The following is a 27,078-nucleotide window of genomic DNA, read 5'->3' as shown; positions in this document are numbered from 1 at the left end:
GGGAGGGGGGTGAAACAGGGCAAGGGGAGAGTAGCAATGGGGGTGGGAGGAACATGGGTGGGGAGGGGGAAAAACACAGCAGGGGAGGGTGGCGACAGTCAGAAAGGTCTTTGGAGCCAAGGTGTACTGGTCTTCCAGGTCTATTACTTCCAAGACTTGGTTCCCCACTTAGCCTGGCTTCTGTCTTTTACCCTTCACAGGGCTAGCTGAGATCCCAGGAAATTTCTGAGCCCTTCTTTGGCCCCCATGCCACATTTCGTACACTGGCCCCGGGTACAATTTAACCTCTATACTCCCCTCTCATGGGCTCTGGCACGGCCAAGAGATTGCTGTGAAACTGGTTTATCCACTACTGGGCCATTGGCTGCAGTTCCCCATTAGGGCTGCAATAGCAAAGGCAATTAACTTAAAACAGATATAGAACTGAATATCAGAGTACCATAAAATATGTTAATAGAATTCATGTTTCCAAGATCATGTTCACCTTTTCATGTTCACCATCTGGCAAGATTTTGCTACCTTTATTAATTAGAAATCCACTTAATTTACCGCCTTTGTTAGTCGAGAAGTTATTTCTTATCTATGGAAATTGAAAGTTTAATACAAAAGGAAGCAGGGGTGGGTGGGGAAAGAGACAAACTTACATCTCTATCCAAAATTCGTCCAGTACTGTTTAGATAAAGCCTCTGGTTGATAGGATCTAGGATAACCCAGTAGTCTACGTTGTCCTTTAACGTTAGTTCAATGGTTGGATCAGGTCCTCTTGCTGTGCCTTTGATCAACATGTTGTCTACCACGACAGTGCCTAAAAACAGAAAGAGTGAAAACAAGTGGGTGTTACATATGTACAATGAGGTTTGTTTTCTGCAAGGCAGTTGCAAGTTTGTTCATGCTACATGCCAGATTCACTAATTATAAGCATCACTGTTCAAAAAACCTGACAGCTCAGCTTTTTATCCAAAATAATGAGCAAATAAGCAAAGAATAGTCACAACAGAACTAAATATGTTAAATTAAGCTGAAGTATTTTCTAACAGGGTATATCAACAGAAGGAAAAATAAATGGGAAGTAAAAAAGATTTCAAAAAATTATGGCTATACACCATACAGATTTGGGATATAAGCCAATAGGTCTCAATAGTATAAACCACTGGTCCCAGAAAATTGCTCTCTAATGCATTTCTCCTTAGCTTATTAATAGTACATAGCATATGTATTCATATGATTTCTAGCTACTCAGGACACAAACTCAGGACACAAACTACCACATCTTGCTGCTAGAGCTAGTCTTTCTAAAGACTATCTTAAAAATCCATATCAATTCCACTTGGAATGTCAGACCATATTTTCTATTGTGTAAAATGTATTTCTGTTTATTTCTATTTGATGCAAGACAAGCAGGGGTCTTGTATTTAAACACTGCTGAGTGCCTGCCTGGAGAATCAAGGGTCAGACCAGAACCATCACTATCAGAAGGGCTATTCGCATCAGGCCACTAATTCTCTGGCCATGAAGACCACACTTCTTCTCTTCAGTCATACAATCCTCTTCCCCCCTCCCCCAAATTCAATAATCCAGATTGGGATGGACCTTGATTACAGTTTAAATCAAAGGTTCTCAAACTGGGGTATTGCAACACTCCAGCCTGAGAAGCCCTTTGAGGGGTAGAGGAAAGGCAGTGATGCAATCCCCAGGATCGTGTGGCTGCTATGGACAGGAATGATTTTTTTTTTTTACTTACCTGCAGCCAGTGCTTGAGTCCTGGGGTGTCCAGGGAACCCTCCACAGGGCTACCTGTGCTTCCAAACATCTAAAAATAACAAAGAATGGGCACTTCCAGTTTCCTGACAAAAACAACAAGCCATTTTTTTTTGTATTTTTAGATGTTTAGATGCATGGGGAGCCCTTGGAGGGCTCCCTGAGCCCCTCAGGACTCCAGTGCTGGCTGCAGGTAAAAACAAAAACAAAAAAAACACCCTCCTGTTCCCAGCAGCAGTGCAATCCTGCCTCTCCCACCCCTTAAGGCAGCGATTTTCAACCAGTGTGCCATGGCACACTGGTGTGCCATGAGTGGTCTACAGGTGTGCCATGGGAGTTTGGCAAATTTATTTATTTATTTAATAAGTATTAATATGGCCATTGAGGAATGTGCCTTGTCAATTGTCATAAGACCGATGGTGCACCTTGACAATTTTAGTACCTTGCCAGTGTGCAGTGAGATGAAAAAGGTTGAAATTTGCTCCCTTAAGGGGACAGAGGCAGAGTTTCTCAGGCTGGGGCGTTGTGACATCCCAGTTTGATAAACTCTGGCTTAAATGTTAATATCTCCAAAATGGAGATGATGCTTCCCAGCTCTAAATCCTGCTGAAACAGCAGCTTGAGGTTGCAATCCTATGGAAACCTATTGACTATAATGGGGCTTACTTCTGAGTAAATATGCATAGGATTGAGCTCTCAATAGTTTATTACTCTTCCCTGACTTTCTCATCAATTTCACAATTAAGCTAAATTTAGAAGATGGTCCAATGGCCGCCCACCAAGCTGCCACACTATCAACTGGGTGGGTGAGACAAAGGCAGAACTCATTATGGGTCTTTTCTTATCAATAGGAACCTATGATTCAAACATCCCCAGCTAAGAATCCCATAGGATTCTATGGGTAAAAAACATATGGAAAACTCTTGTGAAAGTCTCGTGTTTTTTGGTCTTGTTCTTTGTTCTCCATTTGATTCTCCAGTCCTTCTCTATGGTCCATTGGGTCTCTAAGAATTGGACCATATCTACGTATATTCTCATAACTTCAAACCTACTGTGTGCTACATGCTCCCGCTTTTTCATAAGTATCAACTCACCACAGATATTCTGAGAAAGGGGAAAAAGACAGCAACAGCAGAATTCTCTATATACATCATCCAGCAGGGAAGTGACAAATGCTGTCAACACTTCATACAATTATATTCCACAGAGCCCATATATATACTCATAGGTGCGTATGAACTGCAAATGTCATAGCTCTCATGTAAGTGATGCATCCCAGACAGTACCATGGCACAAGAGCTGCTGCTGCTACATTTTCATTTCTATAGTAGCAGGAGCAGAGGAAATCATTGTCTCACATTGTTGCTGTGTGAATTGGTGCAACACTTTCCTCACATAATCCCCCCTTTGGCAGCTCTTGCCTGCCAGTGTTGATTTGTCATGGAGAATTCTGTCCTCAGTGCCCGTCTCCCTCTTGGGTTGAAAGTACCTAGTTATTTGCATGTGAAGTGCCTCTATAAAACTGGCAAGTCAGACTGGCAAAGTTATTGGTTGCATTACAGCTTAGTTTTCGGTTAACATATGTTTCGACAGTCAGCTCACACATTGCTAAACTAAGCAATGCATCCATAGACTACAATGTGGTGACACTCCATTAAGCTACCATTGCTTTTACCATTTATATCAATAAAGAAAAGCATCAGGACAAAGAAAACAAACTCATTCTAAAAGGGTCTGTTTTTCACAGCACTCAATTTCTTACCACTGATCTTGATGTCATTCTTTAAGGAAGACAAAGGATTCTAATTGTAATAACTTGGAAATTTCAAAGTGGGAAATTGCCCCAGAAGCCACTATTTCTCTTTGGGAGTGAATTCCCTCTTCTAATGGGCAATTTTTAGGACAAAACAGAATAGCCCAAAATAGAACAGCCCAAATTGTGAGCTCAAATTGTCCTATTTTGTTCATTGGGGCTTACTCTCAGGAAAGTGTGGTTAGGATCACAGCCTTAAGCACACACACGCACACACACACACAAAATTAAAAAAAATATTACAAATTGTATGGCAAATGTGGAGATCTCAAATGACATTTCTTATTCTGCTACAAAATCATACAAAAAATTATCAAACTTTAACAGTCTACACCTATTATAAAATAAATTTTTCACACAAATAGAAAAATAAAAAAAAACATAAAAGTTAACTCCTATCTACTCATCAAATCCATAGATCACTTGGCCCACTTTCCCCATAACGCACAGGAAGTCCATGAATGGTTTCCAGTTGTCCACCCAGGCAGTGGTTACAAATAATTACAAAACTTGCAGCTAGTGTCTGTTGGAAAAAAGAGTACAAAAATTCAAACTATTTAAAAATAAATTCAAGAAGGCAGATGGTAGTTTGGAGACAGTTTGGTAATGTTGCTGGAAGGCAAGAACAGGCAAGTAGGACCAGGCAGTAAATGGCTGGACTTAACAGCCAGGTTTAGAGGCAGCATCTTTATAGAACCACGGGAACCCCACTGCTGCCTTATATCAATCTGATCTGCTGGCCAAGGCTCCCAAACCAGGGTCTCTAGCAGCTAGACCAAAATGCCACATTTGAGACTTAATCTAAACTGGGTGGAGCTGCTGTTGGTTGCCAGATGTTAACTCATTTGGAATTGGCCTTCAACCTGTTTTAGATGGGATTGCATTCCCCCTGAAGAATTAGGTCCCCAGTTTGAGAGTGCTGCTTGAACATGAGATTGTTTGGGACGAAGAGATAGAGCTAATGATGAGGAATGCCTTTGATCAGCTCTAGTTAAAATGGCAGCCTTGACCATTTGTCCCTGCCTGGCCACAGTTATTCATGCTTTGGTTACACCTCAGTTGGATTACTATAACACAGGACAGCCAAGTTTAAAATGGAGAAATGAGTAGAAGTTGGAAATTACTCCCTCCTTTGATTATATTTGCATTGGCTCTCTTATAGCAATTGGGCTCCTTACTGATAATAACAACAGCCAAATTTATGAAAACTGTAAGCAGAAATCATAAACTAATAAATTATAATGACAGCGAACAGCTAAATCTAATCACAGATCACAGGGCATCAAATATTACACAGCAGCTTTAGGAGTATGAAAATTAATATAATGATTTTTGTTACAAGCAACACATCAAGACTTACAACATAGAATACATTACCTTCCTCAACCCATTTGTGGATTGTACTTCTATTTGCACACAGATATATTAACTAATGAATCAGACTTTAATAGTGAGAACTGCCTTTGCCATTGAATCTATTTCATTAGAGTGCTACTCTCCCCCTTGAAATTAACTTACTATCTAATGGAGTATCAGTGCCTAGTGCATCATTTCATATTCTGATATTCTCAACATTGAATCTGACTGTTAGGAAACTTTTAGCAATAGGGGTCACACTGATGGTTCTACACAAATGCTGGTGAATAGGGAATGTTTAGAGAAGTGCACCTATTTGTAAAGGGGGAAGCTCTTGCTCATGAAAGGCATTTCACCTCCAAAGAGATAACATTATCACTCTGCTCCAGGTACTATCACTGTACTGTCACTGCTTGTGAGAACAAAGTCAACTTCTTATCATAAGGTCCTTAATAAAATGATTCATACTTGGTGTCTGCTGCAGAAGCTCAGCATATAGGAAATACGTAAGTAAAACATAGACACAAACTAACAGTCCAATCCTAACCTGTGTTGGAAGGCCAGCTTGTCTACGCTGTATCCATTGCAGGGTTTGTATTGGAACCCACACAACTCAGAGTAAGGGGATTTATTTCCCCTTACCCCATCTTGCGCAGCAGCCACCTCAGTGGGGCTACTCGGATCTGGGCCAGCTAAACTGTCCTCCCCCCACCCTGAAATGCCCCAGAAACTCCCTCCCAAACCCCCTGCACCAGCTGGTGTGAACTCACCAGGTCCAGGCAACGCAGAGGCTGGGCATGGACTCTGCGGCCTGGTGCAAATCCTTGAGACTGCCCAGCCAACTGACAAGGAGGCATAGGTTTGCAACATTCCCAGGCCAGTTTAAAGAACTTATGCTGGTCCAACATCAAGGTAGGATTGTGCTCTTATTCATTTATTCCCACACACAAAAACACACACACTTTGAATCAACATATTTATCCAATTTCTGTTTTTTTCTCCCAAACAGGTTTTCAGGTCATTTTTTAAATGAAAAGGATTTCTCAGGCGCATTTGCTTCTTACTGAAACTAAAATGTCACTCCCCAACACACCTGAAATTTGGCTGCAGGAGATGGTGACTGGCCAGAAAATCCCAGTACTCTTCATTTAAATATAAGACTATACTACTGAAGTTCAAAAGAGTTAATCATGGGGGAGGGGGGAGAGAAAAGGAAATTACAAACTGTATCCGGCAACGGTGCGTAGGATGAAGGGCACAGTGTCAGCCACATCCTACATGCTGTCCCTGGGAAGATGCTGGTTGACAGGGGTAAGGGGGAAAGACTTCCTTTACTTCCCCAACTTATGGGATTCCTCAAAGCTCCGCCTGCTGTTGGTGTAGTTATTTCATTCCCTTGAGAAAGCCCCACACAGCTGAGGCAAAACATCAGGAAACGTTTCAGACTTTTGGTGGCCTAAGAACCCAAAAATGAATTTCTATCCTATACCAGCTCAGTTACTGGCATAACCCCAAGGAGACTGCTGGAGACATGCCAAGCCTAGGACAGGGGTTTGGGATCTGGTAGCTGCTGGCATTACTTTGTCCTGCCCCCGTCCCACCCAGATCCCAGCCCCTTCCCTGCCTCTCTGTCAGCAGAACTCTGCTAGGAGCTGCACTCCACTGCTGGCAGTGTAGGGTTTGTGGCTGCTGGACTGCCAGCTGTGATGAGAGTGGAGGTGGGGTCCTCCTCCTGCCACATACCTGATGGTAAACAAGTGCGAAGTTGTGGACCACACCTCCTTCCACTTATCTCAGGAATTTCATCCTGTGGTTATGCCAAGTGATTGCACATTCTCTGAAGCAGCAATAACTGGATGATGGTGTTTGGGGAGGGGGGAGAAATGCATGTTTGCAGATTTCCCTCTCCAAGTCCATGTAAGCAAGTTCTTAATACTGTACTTTCTCATGAGTCACTATGAATCTCCCTCACAACTAGACCCTCAAATATTCCCGCACATACACTATCTGCCATTTTCAATCTCTCCATTCAAGTTTTCCTCCATCCAAAGAACCTTTATATAGTAACAGAATAATTTTCAAACTGTGTGCTCCAAAAGAGCTTCAAGAGAGAAATCTCTGTATCCATCATGGATTCAGGATTTGGAAACCTAATGAGCCTATCAGTTTGGAAGCAAAACACAGTCATCAAAAAGAAAGATAATGGTGCCTGTATACTTGGGGGGGGGGGAGTAATACTTTCTACATACTGCATAGATGTATGCAGAAGTACAAACCTTTGTACATTAAAAGAAAAGAAAACCAGCTCAGTGGACCTTAAGACCCACAGAATGTCAGACTGTCAACCAGAATGACACAAAAACAATAGTTTTCTGAGGGGAGAAAATTCAACAAGGTGGGTGTGGGGTGGGGATTGCCCACTTGAGCCTCTAAGAGTTATAAGATCCTGGAGGTAGATATTAGGGCTAAGGAGAGGCACTATTTTTCTGCAGGGTCTGTGGGTTAACTAACAAAGTAATGCACTGCTGAAACAGAGACACCTGTGTTGGCTCGGTCATGTTGTGAGAATGGATGATGGCCAGATCCCAAAGGATCTCCTCTATGGAGAACTCGTGCAAGGAAAGCGCCCTACGGGTAGACCACAGCTGCGATACAAGGACATCTGCAAGAGGGATCTGAAGGCCTTAGGAGTGGACCTCATCAAGTGGGAAACCCTGGCCTCTGAGCGGCCTGCTTGGAGGCAGGCTGTGCAGCATGGCCTTTCTCAGTTTGAAGAGACACTTGGCCAACAGTCTGAGGCTAAGAGGCAAAGAAGGAAGGTCCATAGCCAGGGAGACAGACCAGGGACAGACTGCACTTGCTCCCAGTGTGGAAGGGATTGTCACTCCCGAATTGGCCTTTTCAGCCACACTAGACGCTGTTCCAGAACCACCATTCAGAGCAAGATACCATAGTCTTTCGAGACTGAAGGTTGCCAACAGGATGAAAGGCTATTGTGAGTCCAAAGCAGCCTCTAACCCACCAAGAAAGCTTCCTGCTACAGTTCAGCATAATGTACTGCTTGCCTCAGCCTCGACTGCAGATGAGAGATGAGTAATTCTACCATGTCTCTGCACCAAGTGTGACTGGAATTGGCAAGTGCTGCCTGTGCAGACAGGGATCAGATGGATTTGGCCTCTCTGGAGGCTGCCTGTTGAGTCACTGCACCCATCACTGCATGGAGTTTGACTGCTTTGAACCAGGAGGCACACTGAGAATAGTGACTTATGCAGAATCATGGGCAGGAGGGAGTGAGGTCCTCTGAGGATGGGCAGGTCTTTCTCTTCAAGACATGGACAGTAATTCTGAAAAAAATGACCCTGTAAGAGTGATGTGTACTTCCAATTTTAATTCACAAAATATAGTGTGACTCAGCTATTAAAAGTTTGGGAAACGATCCCATAAAAGGAAGCTGAGGCATATCTCAAACATTTCTCCAGGGGCAGCCTGTTCTCAAAGATTTCTCAGGGGTTACTGAAGAACAAATAGAAATAAGTTCTACCAAGTGCACTAAGTTCATGTTAGCAGAGCAGAAGAAATTAATTAGTCCCACTCACAGCAGAGTTGCCTTTTTTAAAAGACCTTTACTGCAACACCAGGCTGCAAGCAACATTACATTGTGAGTTTTCAGCAGAAAAGACTACAAACAATTATACATTTTGAACCTTCCAGCAGAAGAACAGGAACAGGAATTTAATGAGGTTATCGAGATATTGTCAACAAGCTCTATCCAGATAAGATACAGATCCACTTCCTGATGGAGAACATTCAAACACTAGGTCAGTATTCACTGATTTAATACTGCTCACATGTCATCTCTTCCACAGTGGTACATTTTCTTAAACTTAATATTTCAAGAAGAGTAGTGCAAATCACTTTCCTGGAAGATTCTTTGCAATGTAACATGTAGTTTGCTTGGAGCACTCAATTAAATTCTGTGTTGGTGTGAAATAGATCAATGTGCCAATACAAGAATGATAAATGAATTGTTTTGTTTTTTTAAATTTAAGCTGTTACTAATGAGTTGTATCCCAAGACAGACAGGGCAAAGCTAAGTCCCACTGAAATTAACAGGACTTAGTCCAATCCTATCTAACTCACTGCATCCACTGTATCCCATGGGGGAATTTTGACATTTGGAGGTCCCTTCTCCCAGGTTAAATCCCTGCTGCCACCACAAGTCAATTCAGATCTTTGCCAGCGATGCTGCTGGCACAGGTCTGCATTGACCAGTGAAAGTAGATCAGGCCCAGAAAGGGGATTAGGATTCAGTGGGTACTGCTGCAGCAGGTGAACCCACCCCCTTCCTGGGCTAGAGCCTCTCCCCACCCCATTATCATTCTCCTCATTGCTTGCCTAGTTCCACCTTCCCCCTGACTGACTCATGACCCTTGCACAATCATAAAGTTAGTGGTGGGCATCCAGTGTCCATTGTCACATGTACCTGGCTGCTTACCACTTGCGGCGGCAGCTAGCCTGTACTTACCAGCACTGTTGCGTCTGTAACAGCCATAGAGTCGTTTATGCCGCTGGAATGGTCATTTCAGTGGTGTAAACAGACCATAGAATTGGGCTGTTCAGTTAGTCATGAGTCCGACCAACTTGTCTCATTGATTTCAATGGTTCTTTTCATGTCTAATTTTATTATTATGTATCATTTTCATGGAACTTTTCAATTTATAAATCCACTGCAAAGCTTACCATCTTTATCCTCAAAAAATCAGTGTCATGACTGTCTTTTCCCCAACACCAACCAAGGACCTTCATGCTTGAGTAGGCATTTGAAGGAGCAGTTACATCCAAACTCAAGAGTATTTCAAGCTGCTAATTCTAGTACTGTATGTCTAGGACAGTGATTTTCAACCTTTTTCATCTCATGGCACACTGACAAGGCACTAAAATGGTCAAGGCACACCACTAGGTTTTTGACAACTGACAAGGCACACCATGCTGCCAGTGGGGGCTCACATCTCCCATTGGCCCTATTAATAAATGACCTTCCCCCAAATTCCTGTGGCACACCCGTGGACCACTTGCGGCACATCAGTGTGCCACGGCACAGTGGTTGAAAATGGCTGGTCTAGAAGGTAATTTTTTACTCTTTCATATTTAACAATGCTATTGTATGCATACTGACTCAGTGTGTTTAACGGGACTAATTCCAGGTTAGCAGGGTAACTGCTAACTCAGCAACTCGTGGTCACAGTTGTGAAAGACTGAAAAAGACTTAAATCAGGGCACCCCCTGACTCAGCACTTGTCTCCACACATGCTGACTCAAGTCTGCCTGTGTCTGAGTATGCTTGCTTACTGTTTTCATGGTGTGAAAAACCTTGTGGGGTCAGGATTCTGAGGGGGCGGGGACATCAGGGGAGTTAATGCATCTGAGCAGGAATGCAGAGATAGCTCTTTTGCTCATCTGTGATTGGATGGAAGGAATGGATGATCCTTAGACAAAGGATGGGCATTCTGATATTTTAACTGGTTGAGAGACAGCAGGAGCTCAAGGGGATTCTTACCATATGATTGACTGAAAGGGGAAAAAGGAGGTGGGAAAAAGGAGGGAAGGCAGTTCATAGCGATTACACTTTCCACCATGGCTGGTGGAGAGGGGGAAGTCTCATTGAATGACTGGCTACAGTGGGACTACTTCTGAGTAATATTGCAAAGAATTGGGTCGTCCTGGTAAGCCTCTCCGCTGCTGCGCGTGACCCTCCTCCCAGTTGCTGCTTCTGTCCCTGTTCTCTCACAGTCCATCCCACCCCCTGCTGCCCTGTTTACAGATGGGCGGGGACATCAGGGAAAATAGAACTCTGACACACACACCCCCCTCGGCAGCAGCCCCGCTTTTTCACAGCGGGTTTTTTAAAGGGCAGCGACTTGACTAGAGTCCTTTAGAGTCACTAAAGGGTGATTCAGTGACTCAGAAAGTGCCCCCATTATGACTCGTTTTTGAGTTGAGTCACAAGGGGCAGTGACTCCACAACTCGACTTGAGTCAAGTCATGCTGGACTTGCCCATCCCTGCAGGTCAGTGTGTGTAGAACTGCATCCTTAGTATTTGTGTCACTATGATTCTTGATCACATTTCCAATTTACTAAGCATTTATCTGTTCTTTAGCGAAAAAAGCATTTGTGAATATCTAATCTTTTTGATCAGCTTTATACCCTTTGCTCCATCTCTACTATCCTTCTTTGTCTTCTCCTTTTGGTTAATCCAATCTAGGTTGTAAATTCCTTGGGACACGGGACCCTGCTTTTTTGTTCATGTAACAGTGTATTGTTGCAATATCTGTAATACATGGTGAACTAGGGTGAACATATATACATCACGTTGAGAATACCTAGTCAAATAAATTTGAAATGCTTCCACTGAATAGACAAACATTTAACATTTTTTATTTAAATAAACCATTAATGGAACTTATTTTAAAAGGCAGACACTTCCACACAGTGTGAATATTTTAAAGTTTTAGGGATCTATTGGGTAAGAGTGGAGATGAAGTAATAAATTATTGGTTATGGAAAACAGAGTCTTTTATTTTAGAAGAAACAACTTTAGAAAGAAAATCACATATTAGTTATTGGCATCCATTCACCTACTCTCTATTCAAACGATAGACACCAACGGCAGCTGTGTCAGTTACTGAAAGCTCCTGCTGAAATAAAAGGGTTGTTCTTTTTAGCCAGACAGTTCACTTCTTCATCATAACGAAAAGAGCTTGAGGAAGCTTGCCAAAAGCCTGCGTTTTACATTAGCAGTAACTAAATGACTAGCAGGTGGTTTTGTACATAGAGGGAGCAAGGAGAGATATTAGCCAACCATTTCCTTAGATTAATGTCTCTTCATCATTATTTCATATTAAGGTTATTACAGGACAATCAAGTCAATCTTTTATAACACAAATAACCCCCAGCGTTATATTCCAAATTATTGTAAGAATATTTGAACAAATGGATTTGCAATAAACAGACAGTATACATAATGCAAAATAGCATCCTTCTTTCTCTAACCTTATCATTATCAATATGCAGTATGTATCTTGCTGTTTTGTTAAACTACAGTAAAGATTTTGCTATTTTTTATTGTTGACGTTTTATGCTCGTTTTCTGTGTTGTTCTATTGAGGTCTTGAACTTCCTTGAAAAAAGGAGTTGGAATATCAATGCATGTATAACATACATATATGCATATGAAAATGTGGTATCAGAACCTTAGCTCTAAGTTTATGACTGAGAAAACTGATAGGTTAGCTGTCATTCAGCCTAAGGGGGGGAAGGTACATACGCATATTCTTCTGTGGAATATTGATTCACCTGTGCTTCTCAATCATGGAAGGAAGGATGAATGCCACCACCCACCTCTAGCCTTTGAAAATAAGTCTGGACATTGCCCATATGGTGACAGAAGAAGTACAAGTGACCAACTCTTTCTCTTTTCATACCTCTTGTTTAGTTAAGTGGAGACTTCCCTGTTTTTTTTCCAGCAGGGAGATAGCAGCAGGAGACTCCAGCAAGAGTCTCTGATATATGCAGAAGTCAGATCTCTCTGCAGGGACTGCTGATGAAGGGAGACTGAAAAGAGCTGGTCCCTCCTCAGGAGGATACCCACTGCCTTCCTTAGAGGAAGGAATTCTTACATGAACATGGAGCTCCATGGCATCCTGTGGAGTGGCACAATCTGTGAAGAATAATCCCATGTTTCCATCAGCTCTGAGGACTTGGAGATGATTTCATCACCAGGTGTCACAGAACCAATTGGCCGCTGGCTGGGGTAGCTGATTGGGAGAGGGTAGGATCTGCAGCAGAGGCCAGATTCAAAGCTAGCCAGAGAGGAGATGAAGAGGAGTGGAGAAAAAAAAAGGAGGAGATGCTGGGAGAGAATTTGAGACAACTGCTGTTCATGCATGTAAATTATATTGGCAGTGATTCAGTCTTGTGTCTTTCCCTGGGCTGCTAGGGTGGGATCCCAAATGCCTTGCTCCTCTTCATTAGGCATTGAACTTCCCCATTGGGAAGAAGTAGAGGGGGATAGTGAAGAATCTTAAGAGTGATATGACCTTCAAAGAAGGAACAGTGTGAATTTTTTTGGTGCTTTATTTTATCATGTACATCTTCCTCACAAAGAAATTTCATGTACAATTAGCAACATGGCTTATAAAAAGCTTTATCTTTATTACAATGGTTGGGAAATCTTTTGTCTATTTTTTTAAAAAGCACCTCTTCAATAATATTCATATCTTATTTTAATTTTACATTGGGTTCAGATGTGTGTATTTAACAGAAGTCTCGAAAAAAGGATCATACTGTAAGAAACTTCAAATTTTAACTCTGTTCTTAAGGCAGAAAAAAGGTTCCTGTACCTCAAGTACCTTCATACTTAAGGCAATTTTTTTTAAAAAGTTTCATTTTGTGTCAGTGAATATGTAATTTCTCAAATCTTTCGTATTTCTTGCTGAAGTAGCCCTCTGTTTCTATTTTGCTTTATTCAACAGTCCTTTATGTAGCATCTCACAAACAGGTCTATTTTTAGGCTATTAGGTTGGGTAAAAAAAAAAACATGCCAGCCAAAATGTAGACTTAATTTCAATAATAATGTCGCTTCTGCCATGGATAATGCATGAAGTTCTCTTTTTTCTTAACTGCCTATTTCTGCAAAATAACTGTTTTAATCTCTTGAGTTTGGAGCTCATTAAATGATGAATTAACATGTTTATCATCTTTTGATTCATTGGGGTAATTTACATTCAATGTCACTGAGACCCGGTCAGACCAGATGTTCCCAGCATATTTGTTGATAATGTCCTTGGGCTTGGCACAATTCTTTAGCAGAAATTTAAGTTTACAGTGGCATGGCTTAATCCTGCTATTTCCCCTTTGTTCATTTTAAACCTAATGGAATTGGTTTAAATGCACCTAATGGAATAACATTCATATATAGTTATATGTTTCCTAAGTCATTAACAAATAGCCTTTCCACTCAAGCCCCTCACATCCTGCCCTTTTCACTCTCCCAGCTGGTGCCAGCATTGAGGCAGGAGTGCATCAATTAGGAGTCAGCCACACTACTGGAAAAATATCCAGCAAAAGTAGTGCTAGCATTGATTCCCCACCCTACTTTTATTTTTCCTGCTGTTTCCCAGTGCTCACATTCGTCTGCTGTCTTTTCTCCTGTCATCCTGTTGTGAAGAACTTCTAAAGGCAGCTGCTCCTGCTACAGCCTGTCAAAAAGTGACCACCTTACTGGGAGGATTTTGGGCACAGAGCAGCAGGAGGCTAGAGCGATAGGTGTCAGCCACCAAATTCATGAATGATGGTGCCCCCTCAACAATAAATCAGAATCACAGAAATATGACAATTAAACTTCCATTACGACTATAGATAATCTTGGGAATGCACTATCATATGAGCATTTATGCAACAACACTTTAGTTGGTGGTTGGCAACCTTCAGTCTCAAAAGACTATGGTATAAGCCTACAGCACCTGGTATTACCAGGTGGTCTCCCATCTAAGTACTAACCAGGCCTGACTCTGCTTAGCTTGCGAGATCAGACAAGATCAGGCATGTGCACTGGTTCTTGACAACAACACAGCCTGGCTACACAGGTCCAAGAATGTCACATGGAACAAGTAAACGGGAGTTTCTTTTTTAATTCATATACATTAGTTTTTTTTGTTACCCTGCACATGCCCGATCTCATCTGATCTTCGGAGCTAAGCAGGGTCGGGCCTGGTTAGTACTTGGATGGGAGACCGCCTGGGAATACCGGGTGCTGTAGGCTTATACCATAGTCTTTCAAGACTGAAGGTTGCCAACCAATTTTTTAAAGGACTGTGCTTTTAACTTGCTAACGGACTGGAAACAAAAAAGCTATACTACATGAATTATAATATAATTGGCTGTAAACAACTAGGAAGATAAAAAAATAAATGGTATCAGTACTAGATTCTACACTGTGAAGCTTGGAAATTTAGGACACACCTTTCATTTTGATATCATACTTCCCAATCCCTCATTTTGCAGAAAAACAATTGGTTCCTTCCATTCTCTCTGTCTGCCCTTTTTTGCTTTCATTTTCCTACCTTATCTCAGGTGAAGCTTTTCATCCTTCTTAAATCTCTAACTCACAGCGCAATTCTAACCTGCGCTGGTGCAGCAGGCTACACGGCCTCCATCATATCCAGCTATGGTTAGAGGAAGCTAGAGGTATAACTCGGGACAAAGAGATTTCTCCCCTTACCCCATGTAACACTCCAGCCTGCCCAATGGGGCTAAATGGAGCTGCGCCACCTAAATTGCTGGCATAAATCCAGGCAGCTCCATGTAAGGTTGCCAGGCCCAGGAAGGGAGTTAGGATATGGTGGAGGCCTCCTCTGCCAATCCTGCACCTTTCCCAATCCTATCCCACCCCCATTCTGCCCTCCCTTGCCCAGAAGAAATCCTCTCTGCCTGTTTCACCATCCTTCTGCCCCTGCACTGCTTGGCGGAGTACTCACCTCCACCAGAGGCTGAAAATCTGAATACAGTGCTGGTGAGACAGCACAGGCCTTCCTAGTGACACTGCCTACTCTTGAGTTGTCAAAGAGTGCTTTATGGCTTTTGCACAAAAACTTCAAGAGACAAGGACTGCACCATCATTTTCTCTTCCTAAAATCACTCACTCTGGCCCTATTTGCCCTTGCCTTTTTCCAGCTTCTTAAATTGCTCTCTCTTTTTGGTCTAAGTTACTGCATTTCTAGTTCCTCTTTCAAATTTCTCTTAACATGTTTCATTTTATTACAACTCCCAAGTCCCTGAACACAGTGGTGTAGCCAAGGAGGTGCAGGGAGTAGCAACTGCACCAGGCAACAAGGTGCAGTTAGGGCCTTCTTTAGGGCCTGAGCTTGACACTAGTGGCCAAATTTGTGAAAACCTTGGTATTTTCAAATACTACCAGCATGTTATATACCGTTCGATGTGGAATTTAATGCAGAATGCAACGAAACAAACCACGTGAAAATATCTCTATTCTATCAAAAGTTATACCCAAATAACCAGAAAATAAAAACTCAAGCACATTATGTAAGAAAAACTAGATTTTCTTAACTGAAAACTGACCAATGAGTCTGATTGTTCTAAGAGTCAATTAGGTGTTACTATGATTCAGTAAAACTAGATTTTCTTAACTGAAAACTGACCAATGAGTCTGATTGTTCTAAGAGTCAATTAGGTGTTACTATGATTCAGTAGGGAACCAATAAGGCATTAATATGGGAGGGGAGCTTGGGGGAAGGCAGCAGAGCAAGTGGGCAGTGAGCTGCTGGGTGGAGGAGCAGACTTTACTCTTTTTCACTTTTTTAAAAGCCCAGGTGTCAATTCACTTCCGGGGCATCATTTTGAGCTCAGCACTAGGCTACACAATCATTCGCTATGCTACTGCCTGTTCCCACTTGTTTGTACATGTTCTCCCTTGCTCTCTGATGAGGCAGTGTGATGCCTCAACACATTCACATACATGCTGAACATGGAACACAACCAAGATAGTGTGTTGACAAGAAAATAGTGCGTATCTGTAGGGGTATATGACAATGGGCAGCCCAATCCTGAGCTGCCTGTTGCGCCGGGACTGCCGCGGTGCTGACGGCTGCCATGACATCCTGCACGAAACATGGCAGCCACCGCCGGCTAAGGCAAGAATCCCCGCAATGGGGTTACTCACTTCTGTGGCAACCCTTGGGCTGCCATAGAATCAAGAGCCTCCATCTAGGACCCGACATGGAGGGTCTGGATGCAGAGAAGCAGAGCTCTGACAGTCCCGCCTCTCTCCCACCCTGCTTTCTCCCCCTGCATCCTCCTCCCTGCCCTCTGCTCGCCTACCCCCACCTACCTCTCTGCCACCCAGGCTGAGGGCTGCAGACATGCCTTACGGCACGTTTGCAATAGTGCACGCCAGTGCTAAGCTGGCACGCACTGTTTAGGACTGGACCCTAAAATGGGCAGGAACAAAAGGGGAAGAGATCTCTAATTCAGAGATTGCCCATCATTGTCCAACATCTTTCAAATACTGGTAAGCATCACTTAACAAAGGGGATATATTCTGAAAACCCCATCATTAGATGCATTCATCATTGTCCAGACAATTTAGAAAAGCAGCCGGGTAGTGACCAAGAATGCCTTGAGGGGCCAGGAAGGCAGGAAGAGAAGCACACAAAGCACAGGTTAGCCAGTTGAACCAGCAAAGGAGAAGAAAACTAGCTGGTTGAGTTGATGGAGACCCCCTGAGCAATCTCAACCTGCCTGGCCTGTTCTGTTGGTCAGACTGTTCCCTCCAACCACAGTTTGGGAACCACAACTCAATATGAGACCACCATCATATATATGGTCCCTTGTTCGCCAAATGGTCATTATAAAATGCATACCTGTACTGTCATAATAGTCTTTATGGCATGCAGTTAGCTTAACTGTCTCCTTAGGTCAGGGGGCATTTTGGTCTCTCTCTCTCTCTCTCTCTCAGATGAGAGGTCACAAAGTCTATAACCTTTTCATTCTTTACGGTTTTCAGATACCTCTTCCCCAATACCAGCAAAGAAGTTGAGAAGAAAGAAGTATATACAGAGGCATCTGCATCAATATCTCGAATGCTGCTACAGAAAATAAATTTATTGTGCATTTGCTTTTAAAACCATATGTTCAATATAGACATATTATTCATAAATAAGATAAAAGACATATATCCCAGCATATTACCTAGTTTGAGTTAGTGGTCAGAGAAGTAGAAGCATCACTCCAGATTTTTTTTTTTTTTTTTACTCCAGCAGTATCACAATTCTGAATGGTCTTTGATATAGACAAAAAATCGTGACATAGTGCACCTCCAGACATTTGTACTCAGGACTATTTATAAGCTCATATTTTCACTGCTATCATCAGTTATCATATAAATAGTTGAAGTCTTTACTGACTGATTTATGAATAATGCATGCATGCCTATAGCTTGCAACAGAGAATAAGGAACACCCTTTGAAGTTCATAAATGCTTTCTAATGCAAAACAAGAGGTAGCTTGTATGAGTTTAGAAGGAAGATGTTTAAGTGGCTTAGATTCTGTTCCAATATTTTTTAAAGGTTCAGTTGAAACCTACTCCAGTACGGTGCCATTCAACCCTTAAACAATAAAGGAGCTCCTGTTGTTTTCACATGATATTAAAAGGCATGGCAAAACTCTATGAATAACTCTATCAATCATAACAGCTTAGACCAATGATTCTAAAACTTTTCAGCATCTGGACCCACCCTAAAAAAAAGTTTTTCTGTAGCAGTCCCTCAAGCCTCTAGCTATAATGGTGATTGGGCAGCAGTGCTTCCCCACGCAAGTGGCATGTTGTTTACCATTGATGCACATAGCCTAATCTGCCCTGACAGTTTCGTGAACCACCAAAAATTGTGTAGTGACCCACTGGTGGGCCATGGACCCACAGTCTGAGAACCACAGGCTCTGACAATCTTCAAAAATGTTTATAATTTCTGTTAATGAGATCTTGAGTACATTAGCCTGTTCATTTATAAGTGTAATTTTAACAAATTCTTTTAACACCCAAGACATACTAGAATTTTGGCTTCCTTTGAGACAGTCTCGATAAGGACAGATGTGGCTGCAATTTCATTAGGCAACTAAAGATTTGCTACCAGTCTCTCTGGCAATTTTTCCCTGATACAATTTTAGATTTTTATTTCCTGGAAATGTAATTTAAGACTAGCAATGAATAATGGAATAAAAATCAGAAGTTCAAAAAGCCATGCATATACTATGGGTAGCTAATCCAGTTCCCTGTACTGTGATGAGTGCAAAAAGGGTCTATTGCTGATGACTTATTTCAACTCAAAGCATCAAAGTGACAGCATAATGGGCCATCACAGAACCTTTCCTTACCCCAAACAAATGCACAGTGATAAAAAAAAAAAAGTTGAAGAGTGAGAGGTAATTTCAAAAGAATTCAAGCATGGTTTAGTAAGATAATACTCCAAAGGCAAGGGCATCCAATATCACCACCTCTTGCCCTAAAGAGAATTACTTTGAGCTACAGGGTTGTTTTATAAGAACTGTAGATATATATTCATATAGAAAGCAATTGCAATGTTGGTTTAAGATGAGATGTACGAGTACAATGAAGGCGAGGTGTTAGAAATTTTATTTGAGCTCCTCAAGGCATAGAAATTGCAGCTTAAGGTGGTACCGGGGGTGGCCTCAAAGGTCATCTAAGCTGGGCACTGATCAAGGACCCATACCCATCAGAAGGCCTACCTGGCTGGGCTAACCTCTGAGCTGTCAGTCCTATGGCAATGGAAGCACCTAATCTATCATCAGAAGGTGGGTGAGAAAGTGGTGCCATGTGGGACCCAAGGAAAGGCTTTGACCCAGGGCCTCAAGCAACCTGGTACTGGCAATAATGTCACACCTTAATGCCCACACAATTTCAGCAGAAGCCTTTGTGCAAACTTGTAGATTTTTCTAGTTTTAAAAATTATATTCCAGTCACACTCACTTTGCCTTGTTCTTTGAGCCTGATACTAGGCTTGGGAGGGATGCAGAAATTAAACAGGTGGAGTTTCCCAATCACTTGCTGGATATATACCTGCCAAATGTTTGTCTGATTATCTTTACAAGGTACAGTCCTTCCCCAAAACGGCTACCTACTATAAGAAATGTCCTGACCGAAATTCCAATTTTTTAAATCTCTATGCAATGCTTATATCTTCTGTGTATTTTCCAACCCAAAGGTTCAGTGCTATTTGATGCTTGCAGAGATGGTCAGCAGCTATGACAGCCAGCCAATACACTCACAAAAGCAACCTCCCTACAATGGCATAGAAGCTCAAACATTTTTTCTCGGCATAAAAGTCAACAGTTACCTGGGATGATCGAGAATCCCGTCTGTAATTATTACTAACCTCCTTGCTTTCCCTCCTCTCTCAAAAACTCTGGCATGGACAGAGACCTTGGAGAGGGGCAGGGTCAGCATTCACTTCACACTGGAATTTGCAGAACACAGAAGCAGTGAGAAAAACAGACACTGCTGATTCTGTCTCGTGCGGAAGTCCAGCATGAAAGGAAACATCCCTCTCTTCTTAAGTTCCTGGTGATACACAGAAGAAAAGGGAAATTTGTGCTGGTTCTTCTTGAGATTGGACTGTCATGGGATAGGGGAGGGTCACCATGGAAACAAAGATTGTGAAGCCCAGGTGCATAATGTATGCACAAATTATCCTTTGATATTTTTTTTTAATCCTAAAATAATGGGCAAAGATGGGTCTTTGGCATGATCCAGCAGGGTTTTGCTTATGCTCTTATGTCAGTCATTAAATCTCTGTTTTTCTGCTATGGAATGCCTTAAAGATGTCCTGATTGTAAGAATATATCTTAATGAATGTAATCAATATACCTATATATTCAATTTTCACCTAAACACATATTTCCACCAGAGTGAAATAAAAGCAGTTCACATAGAACTACAGTACATTGCAGTCAAAAACAGCTGAAATATGATATTGACACAGCAATCCTGCACTGAATGGGTATTTGGATGTAAGCCCCACTGCATCCAGTGGGTTGTATTGCAAGGTAACTTTGGTGCCTAAAGTCTGGATAATGTAAACTTAATTTAAAAAAAAATTAAAAATAAAAATTAGGAAGGCATCGTATCATACTTCATATACTTTCATTCCCTCTTCATATTCTCAGTCTCCAACATTCCTTCTCCTAGCCAACTGCAGAAGATGGTTTTCAAAATTTATAGTAAAGGGACGTAAAAAAAAATAGAAGATACCTTCTATCTGAGGTATCATTTGAGGAAAGAAAATGCTCTCAAAACACGAACATGAACAAAAACTGAAAAACAGGCCCACTGTTCAGGAAAAAAAAATGCAACCTTAATTTTAATTGAATTCTCAAGCCTGAGCCACTCTTTAGTCTCCTATTAAGCATTCAAACCCACTATTTATTATTAATTTTATATTGACTACTATAGTAAAATATTCATACACTTTGTTAAGAATTCACACCTTTTACTTCTTGTACCTGAGCTATGAGTAAAACATTTTTTTTTTAGTCTTAAAGAGAAATTTGAGGACATTTTATCACAAACATCCTTTCAGGTTTTACATAGAAAGTTGTCTTATACTGAATCACAGCACAATCTTGACAGCATGTACATGAGCGCAGTATGCGCTGCACCAGTGCTTGCGGTTGCAAAAGTGCAGTGAAGCATTTTGCAATGACATAGCCACTGGAATTCCTGGGGCTTGTATTGTCACGGGGCCACCCCTTTAAGTACCTCCCCCTGCCCTGACCCAGAAGTAATTATGGGGATGAGATGACGTTAGCCACAATTACTTCCGGCATGCTCAGAGAGGCCGGGCTGCCCAGTTCTTCACTTTGAAAGATGAAGGCGGCTGCTTGGAACGGCTACCTGCTTCTTTCAAAGCACAGCCACTTGGATCAGTTGCATGTCACTCTTAGTGGCCGCTCTGAGCAACTGCAGGGGGGGCAGCAGATGGCAGTGTCCCCATAGGTATGCCACCTGGGTTCACTTGTACTTGCTGACTCCCTAGGTACACCAGTGGGCAGAGCCAGAGAGGGAGGGAGCGGTGCAACATGGTGGGATGGTTGGAAGATGGGTGGATCAGGCCTGGGAGGGGCAGGATCAGCAGTGGCAGTGCACACCAAATTCTGACCCCTTCCTAGGCCGGCGCAGGGTCAGCACAGATGCATGAGAGAGCTTTTCTAGCTTCAGAAAGAATAAGTATATAGTATAAGTATATTAGAAATAGATATTAAATGTACTATAGATGCACTTTCCTTTATGCATTCTATCAACCATAGCCTAAGCTAGGACTACTGGCAGGATAGCCCTGTGTTCCATGAAGTCAAGGCATAAACCAATTACAAAAGCACAAAAATGTTGCCAAGAATATCAAATGTTAAATAAAATCTTTCTGAGATACAAGTGATATTTTTTTCTCACTATATTTTTTTCTCACTCACAAAACAAAATCAAGTTCATTATTTATGTTGCATACTTACATGTTATGAGTTCAATTTTCATGGGTAAAAGAAGATGAGGAAATTATACATCATCATAATATAACATAAACTGGAAGTTCATTCTAAGGGTAATTTTCTCTCAAAGACAGGAAAAAGAGTTGACACAAATACCATTTAAAGTGTTGACATAAATACCACTTAAAGTGGTTGAAGAGACAGCACCACTTGAAATATTTATCTAAGGGTGACATAACATTTTAAGAGTAGTGGCTACGTAGCTGTAAAGGAGGTTTTCTGTAGACAAAACATTTTTTTCCTTTGCTGGATGGGAATTCTAGAAAATACAGTTATGCAAGTGTTTGGAATTGGTGAGCTTGAGTAGACAAAAGCTAGCTTTTGGAAGCCAAGTGTATGGGTGCTTCTACTGACTGAATGTTCTGTCAGGGGAAGGCCCAATTTATCGGCGCTGCAAGCACACCATTGGAAGAAGAGGTGAGTTGATGTGGGGAATGGGTTGTGGACAAGGACAGAGAAATTGGTTCAGGAATCAGGTCCACTGGGAGGCATGTCAGGGAGGGCAGGGGTGGTTTAGCCATTTCTGCCCGACGTTGCATGCACACAACAGAGACCAAATGTATACACTTGTGGGATGGGCAAAAATGGGTTAACCTTAATGGAAGCAATGGCACCACTAATATCCTATGCCCCTGCCTGGCTTTGCCACAGCTGAAGCTGACAGAGCTGGCACAGATCCAAGTAGGCCCTTTGGGGAATGTGGCATGGACGAACAGGTAAGTAAGAACTTTGTTTACTTCTCCATGACACGTCCCCAGCTGGCCAGCTTATTGCAGCAGAGGCTGTGTCAGCACCACTGCAATTTGCAGACTGGCTGAGATGACGATTGGGCCCATTGGCTAGTACTCCTGCAATAACCAACTTTCTCTATCAGACTATATTTCAGCTCATTTTGCTTACGGCTGTGAATTTGGGGAGAATAAAGCGCTTATGATTCCATACTGTTTGGGACAAAATGACAGCCATGGATCATGGGATTTCTGAGACAATACCAGTCCCTCTCTTCATGCATACAATTCTGGTTGGCAACCTTCAGTCTCGAAAGACTATGGTATAAGCCTACAGCACCTGGTATTCCCAGGCGGTCTCCCATCCAAGTACTAACCAGGCCTGACCCTGCTTAGCTTCTGAGATCAGACAAGATCAGGCATGTTCTACTGAGCAGTTATTTGTACATTTCTATGGTTATTGACCTTTTCATTTAATTTTCCCCAGCTGGCTAGCTGAATGCAGCAGAGACTGCTGCTGCCATTTTGTAAAGTAGTTCCCACAACATGGTAAGAGAAGCCATTGATAAATCTTAAAGTTCTCATTCGCTGTCTATTTTGATAAAAAGAATAAGAACACTTTTCATACTTTATTTATATTTAGTTGAAATGAGATTTTGAGGCCTTGCATTTCCATAAGATGTCATTCTCAAATCTGCAACTGTCTGAGATCTATCACACAGCCCATTTCATTGAAACTATGATTTGTTTGACAGATTACTTCAAAGTGCTTATTAATGAACTGAACAGATAGTACCACTGCAATTGCTAGTTACTGAATAAAACCTATGACAAATATTCAGATGTTCAGAAGCTGCTTAGCGAGTGGTTGGCAACCTTCAGTCTCGAAAGACTATGGTATAAGCCTACAGCACCCGGTATTCCCAGGTGGTCTCCCATCCAAGCACTAACCAGGCCTGACCCTGCTTAGCTTCCGAGATCAGACAAGATCGGGCATCTTCAGGGTAACAGTTGCTGACTATTTAACATACAGAGTCACTGATCTGAATTACACTGCAGCCCTATGCATCTACTCAGAAGTAACTATGTTCAATAGAACTTATAGTAAAGAATAGGTTTTCAGCCCAAGATCTAGTGGCTAACAGCCCAATCCCATTCACGTAATATGGTGGTGGATTGCCACACACATGCTACCATCTCTGCAGCTGCTCCTAAAATCTGTGGCTCACTGCTGAAGGTGCAGCAATCAGTAAGTCCCACACTGGCAGTGACAGATGGCAGACCAGACACTGGCACAAGTAAGGTGGTAGCAGGGACACACTAGAGGCAGGTCTTGACAGCAGTGATATCTGCCAAACATGGAACTCCTGCCCCAGCCCTGACACCCCCTCCCCCATATGCTGGCATAGATCTGAGTAGACCCATAGGGGCTCAAGCAGTGGCAGAGGAGGGAAGTAAAAATTACCTTTGTTCACCTATCCCAGCTAGCCTGGTCCCCAGCCGGCCCACAGGATGGAGCAGAGGCTGTGTCAACAATTCTGCAATGCATGGGTTGGCCCTGGATAGTTTTGGGATATAATTTTGGAAATGGGGGTTTTGAAATATGACTCTACCACCCTGGAAATCCTTGGCATATTACAAACCAACCCCACCCCTCCCTTGTACATGAAAATCCAGCAATGGTCTCTACCACAGTCAAGTAGTCCTCCTCCTCAGGTCACTTCCCAAGCAAATTCATTCTTTTGAAGGGAGCCCCCTGGTCCTCAGGGGACTTGCGGAAGTGGAGAAAACTTGCATGCCTCATAACCAAAGCCTCCCTGCTTCTGACTGCATCAGTAACGTCATTACTGACTTAAGTGCATGCAAAATGCATTTTCTATGTCTTGATTTTTCTGCCAGTTTACTGGATTGGGAGGCACTGGAAATGGAACCCTGGTAGAAATTGACATTTCTGACCATACTCAGGAACATTCAGGCCTTCAAGATGAGACCCATTTACACCAAACTATCTACATCTATATTAGTGAAATCTTATTTCTTCTAAAGGCCAGGGTCAGCATTTTGTACATACAAGTGTTCATCATGAAAATTTTCAGGTCCATGGCATTAGCCAGGAAAGTGCTTCAGTCACCTTGCACTGCATCCTGCTTCCCAACCAGCTTCCCAAAACAGAAAAAGGAAAACGAAGAGAGCAGTAGAGACTGGAGTAGTGTGTGCTCACTAGCCCACCACTCTAAACTCTACTACTCTCTCTGGTTTCCTTCTTTCTTCCCACGCTGGCCTTGCCTTTTCAAAAGGGACAGAACACCAAAAGCAGAAGGAGCTGGTCAAAGGAGCAGTGGGGGCAATCAGCCAATTAGGCTGAAAAACAGAAAGAGTCATGTATTCGTCCCTAAAAGTAAGATGCCAGGAGGAAGAAATGCACAACAGTCTTGGGGTGAGGAGGAAAAAAGCCAGAAGAAGGGGAAATTCAGAGGCAGGAAATTGGGAGGAGGAGTCAGAAAGAGGGGAAGGGAGAAAACACATGTAACATGCGCATGTAGCAGTTGGTCTGGCTACCTGTCTATTTAGCATGATCTAAGAATGCTACACACAAAGCAGCTTTACTCTTTTCAACAGACATTGTGCTCTAACTCTCCTTGGTTACCTTCAGAGCCCAGGAAAAGCAAAATCTGGCTGGAGTAACTTCTGGATTTTAAGACAATAGTTTATAGAAATCAAGCATTTTGTAACTTTTCCTATGTCTGCACTGAAGCAGAATCTTGTCAGTATGCCCAGATAAGAAAGGCAATTACATTTCAACAATTTTTTTTTAAACCATTGACTACATTTGCAAACAAATATCACTGTTCAGCATATTTTGTTTGTGAAGTTTAGTAAAAAGCAGCCTCATAAAACTATACAGCACTTTTTTTTATCTGTCAATGCGCCACAACACAGCATCTTGATACTAATGCACAAAGAAAATTGCAGGAAATTACTGCTTTTCAGCACAAACAGAAAAAAAGTAAAGAGATAGTATACATACACTAACTTTCACTTTTACCACATTTGAGTTTCCAGATGAAAGGCACTTATGGCAAACATCTTTTATGCAGCTTTCATGAGCAGGGCAAACGAAATGGACTTGAAGCTTGCAGCTAATTAGACTTGGGTTTGGTTTGCAAATACTACAATGGGATTTAACGACACTATGAATTCAATTTTGTTACTTATCGTGTCCAACATGCTAAAAAGAGTTTAGTGATATGTGCATATATAGGAACTAGGGGTTGGTTCCTTGATTATGCTTGCAGGGAGAGCGTGAATCAAGAAAGGCAGGCAGTGTAATTTAACGTCCCTCAAATCCAGTCTTTCTGGAACTGAGATGACAACAGTTCAAGGAAATTGACACAGGAAGAAGAAAGGAATGACCTACTCCAAAATGCCACCCTGCCAGAGGTTTTAACACCAGTTCATACTGTTATATAGTGGGTCCATGCAGATAAAGGAAGACACAGAGATAACAGCTCAGTATGTTTATTCCATCTTCAGAACAGAACCTGGCAATGAAACACAAGGCAAACACCCCTTGCTTTTATAGCCTTTAGCTCTGCCCAGACTCCCCATGATTGTTGCAGTTGAAACCTCGATGGCCAATCGGATGGTAGGATTTCGATCCATCACCCGATTGGCCAGCCATAAGTCTGGGCCAATCAGTTATGCAGGATTTCAATCCTGCATAACTTACATACATAACACCCCTCTCCCCCAAAGCTCAGTTCAAGATTAACAACCATAGTCCTGTAAGTGGTGGGGCCGTATCTGCATTCGCAAAGAGCGGTACGGCATTGGTATCAGGACCTCTGGTTCCTCAGTCAGCTCTGGAGTTGGCACATCTATGGCAGAGGGACTCCCCAAAGGTGCACAGACATCAGGTGGCTCAGATAAGTCCAGGGTGGTCTCCGGTTTCCGCGGTAACATATCTGGAGTGATGGCCTCTCCAGACTGTGGCAAGACCTGATGCTGTTCACCAGGACTGGAATCGGTGTGGTGGGTGCCGAGTCAGCCAGGCTGCAACGCATCTGGTTCACATGATGGTGGAGGGTCTGGCTGTCCAGGATAGCAACCTTGTATGAGACAGGGCCAGTGATTCTAATGACGGTTGCTGGGATCCACACTGGACCATTTGCATCATTCCGGACATACACTGGGTCTTTCGGGTTGAACCCACAAACACCCTCTCGTATCTCGGAGGTCAGTGGTCTTTCCGAAGTGGTCTGCATGCAGCCGGTCCAGACGGGTTGTCAG

At 42.5% G+C, this 27,078-nt stretch overlaps 1 protein-coding gene and 1 pseudogene across 5 annotated transcripts in view; both read right to left on the bottom strand.

The window, feature by feature from the left end:
* PCDH15 (protocadherin related 15) overlaps positions 1–27,078 on the bottom strand; it is a 455,608-nt gene that overhangs the window by 311,715 nt on the left and 116,815 nt on the right. For all 5 annotated transcript variants that reach the window (XM_066618750.1, XM_066618749.1, XM_066618751.1 and 2 more), the window contains exon 4: positions 645–805. In XM_066618750.1, coding sequence (XP_066474847.1) covers positions 645–805 — 161 coding nt within the window. The remainder of the gene's footprint in view (positions 1–644; positions 806–27,078) is intronic.
* On the bottom strand, positions 23,691–23,807 carry LOC136647236 (5S ribosomal RNA; annotated as a pseudogene).

The sequence above is a fragment of the Tiliqua scincoides genome, chromosome 3 (genome assembly GCF_035046505.1).
Source record: "Tiliqua scincoides isolate rTilSci1 chromosome 3, rTilSci1.hap2, whole genome shotgun sequence".
Taxonomy (NCBI): domain Eukaryota; kingdom Metazoa; phylum Chordata; class Lepidosauria; order Squamata; family Scincidae; genus Tiliqua; species Tiliqua scincoides.
This window is presented reverse-complemented; position numbering and strand designations above follow the sequence as displayed.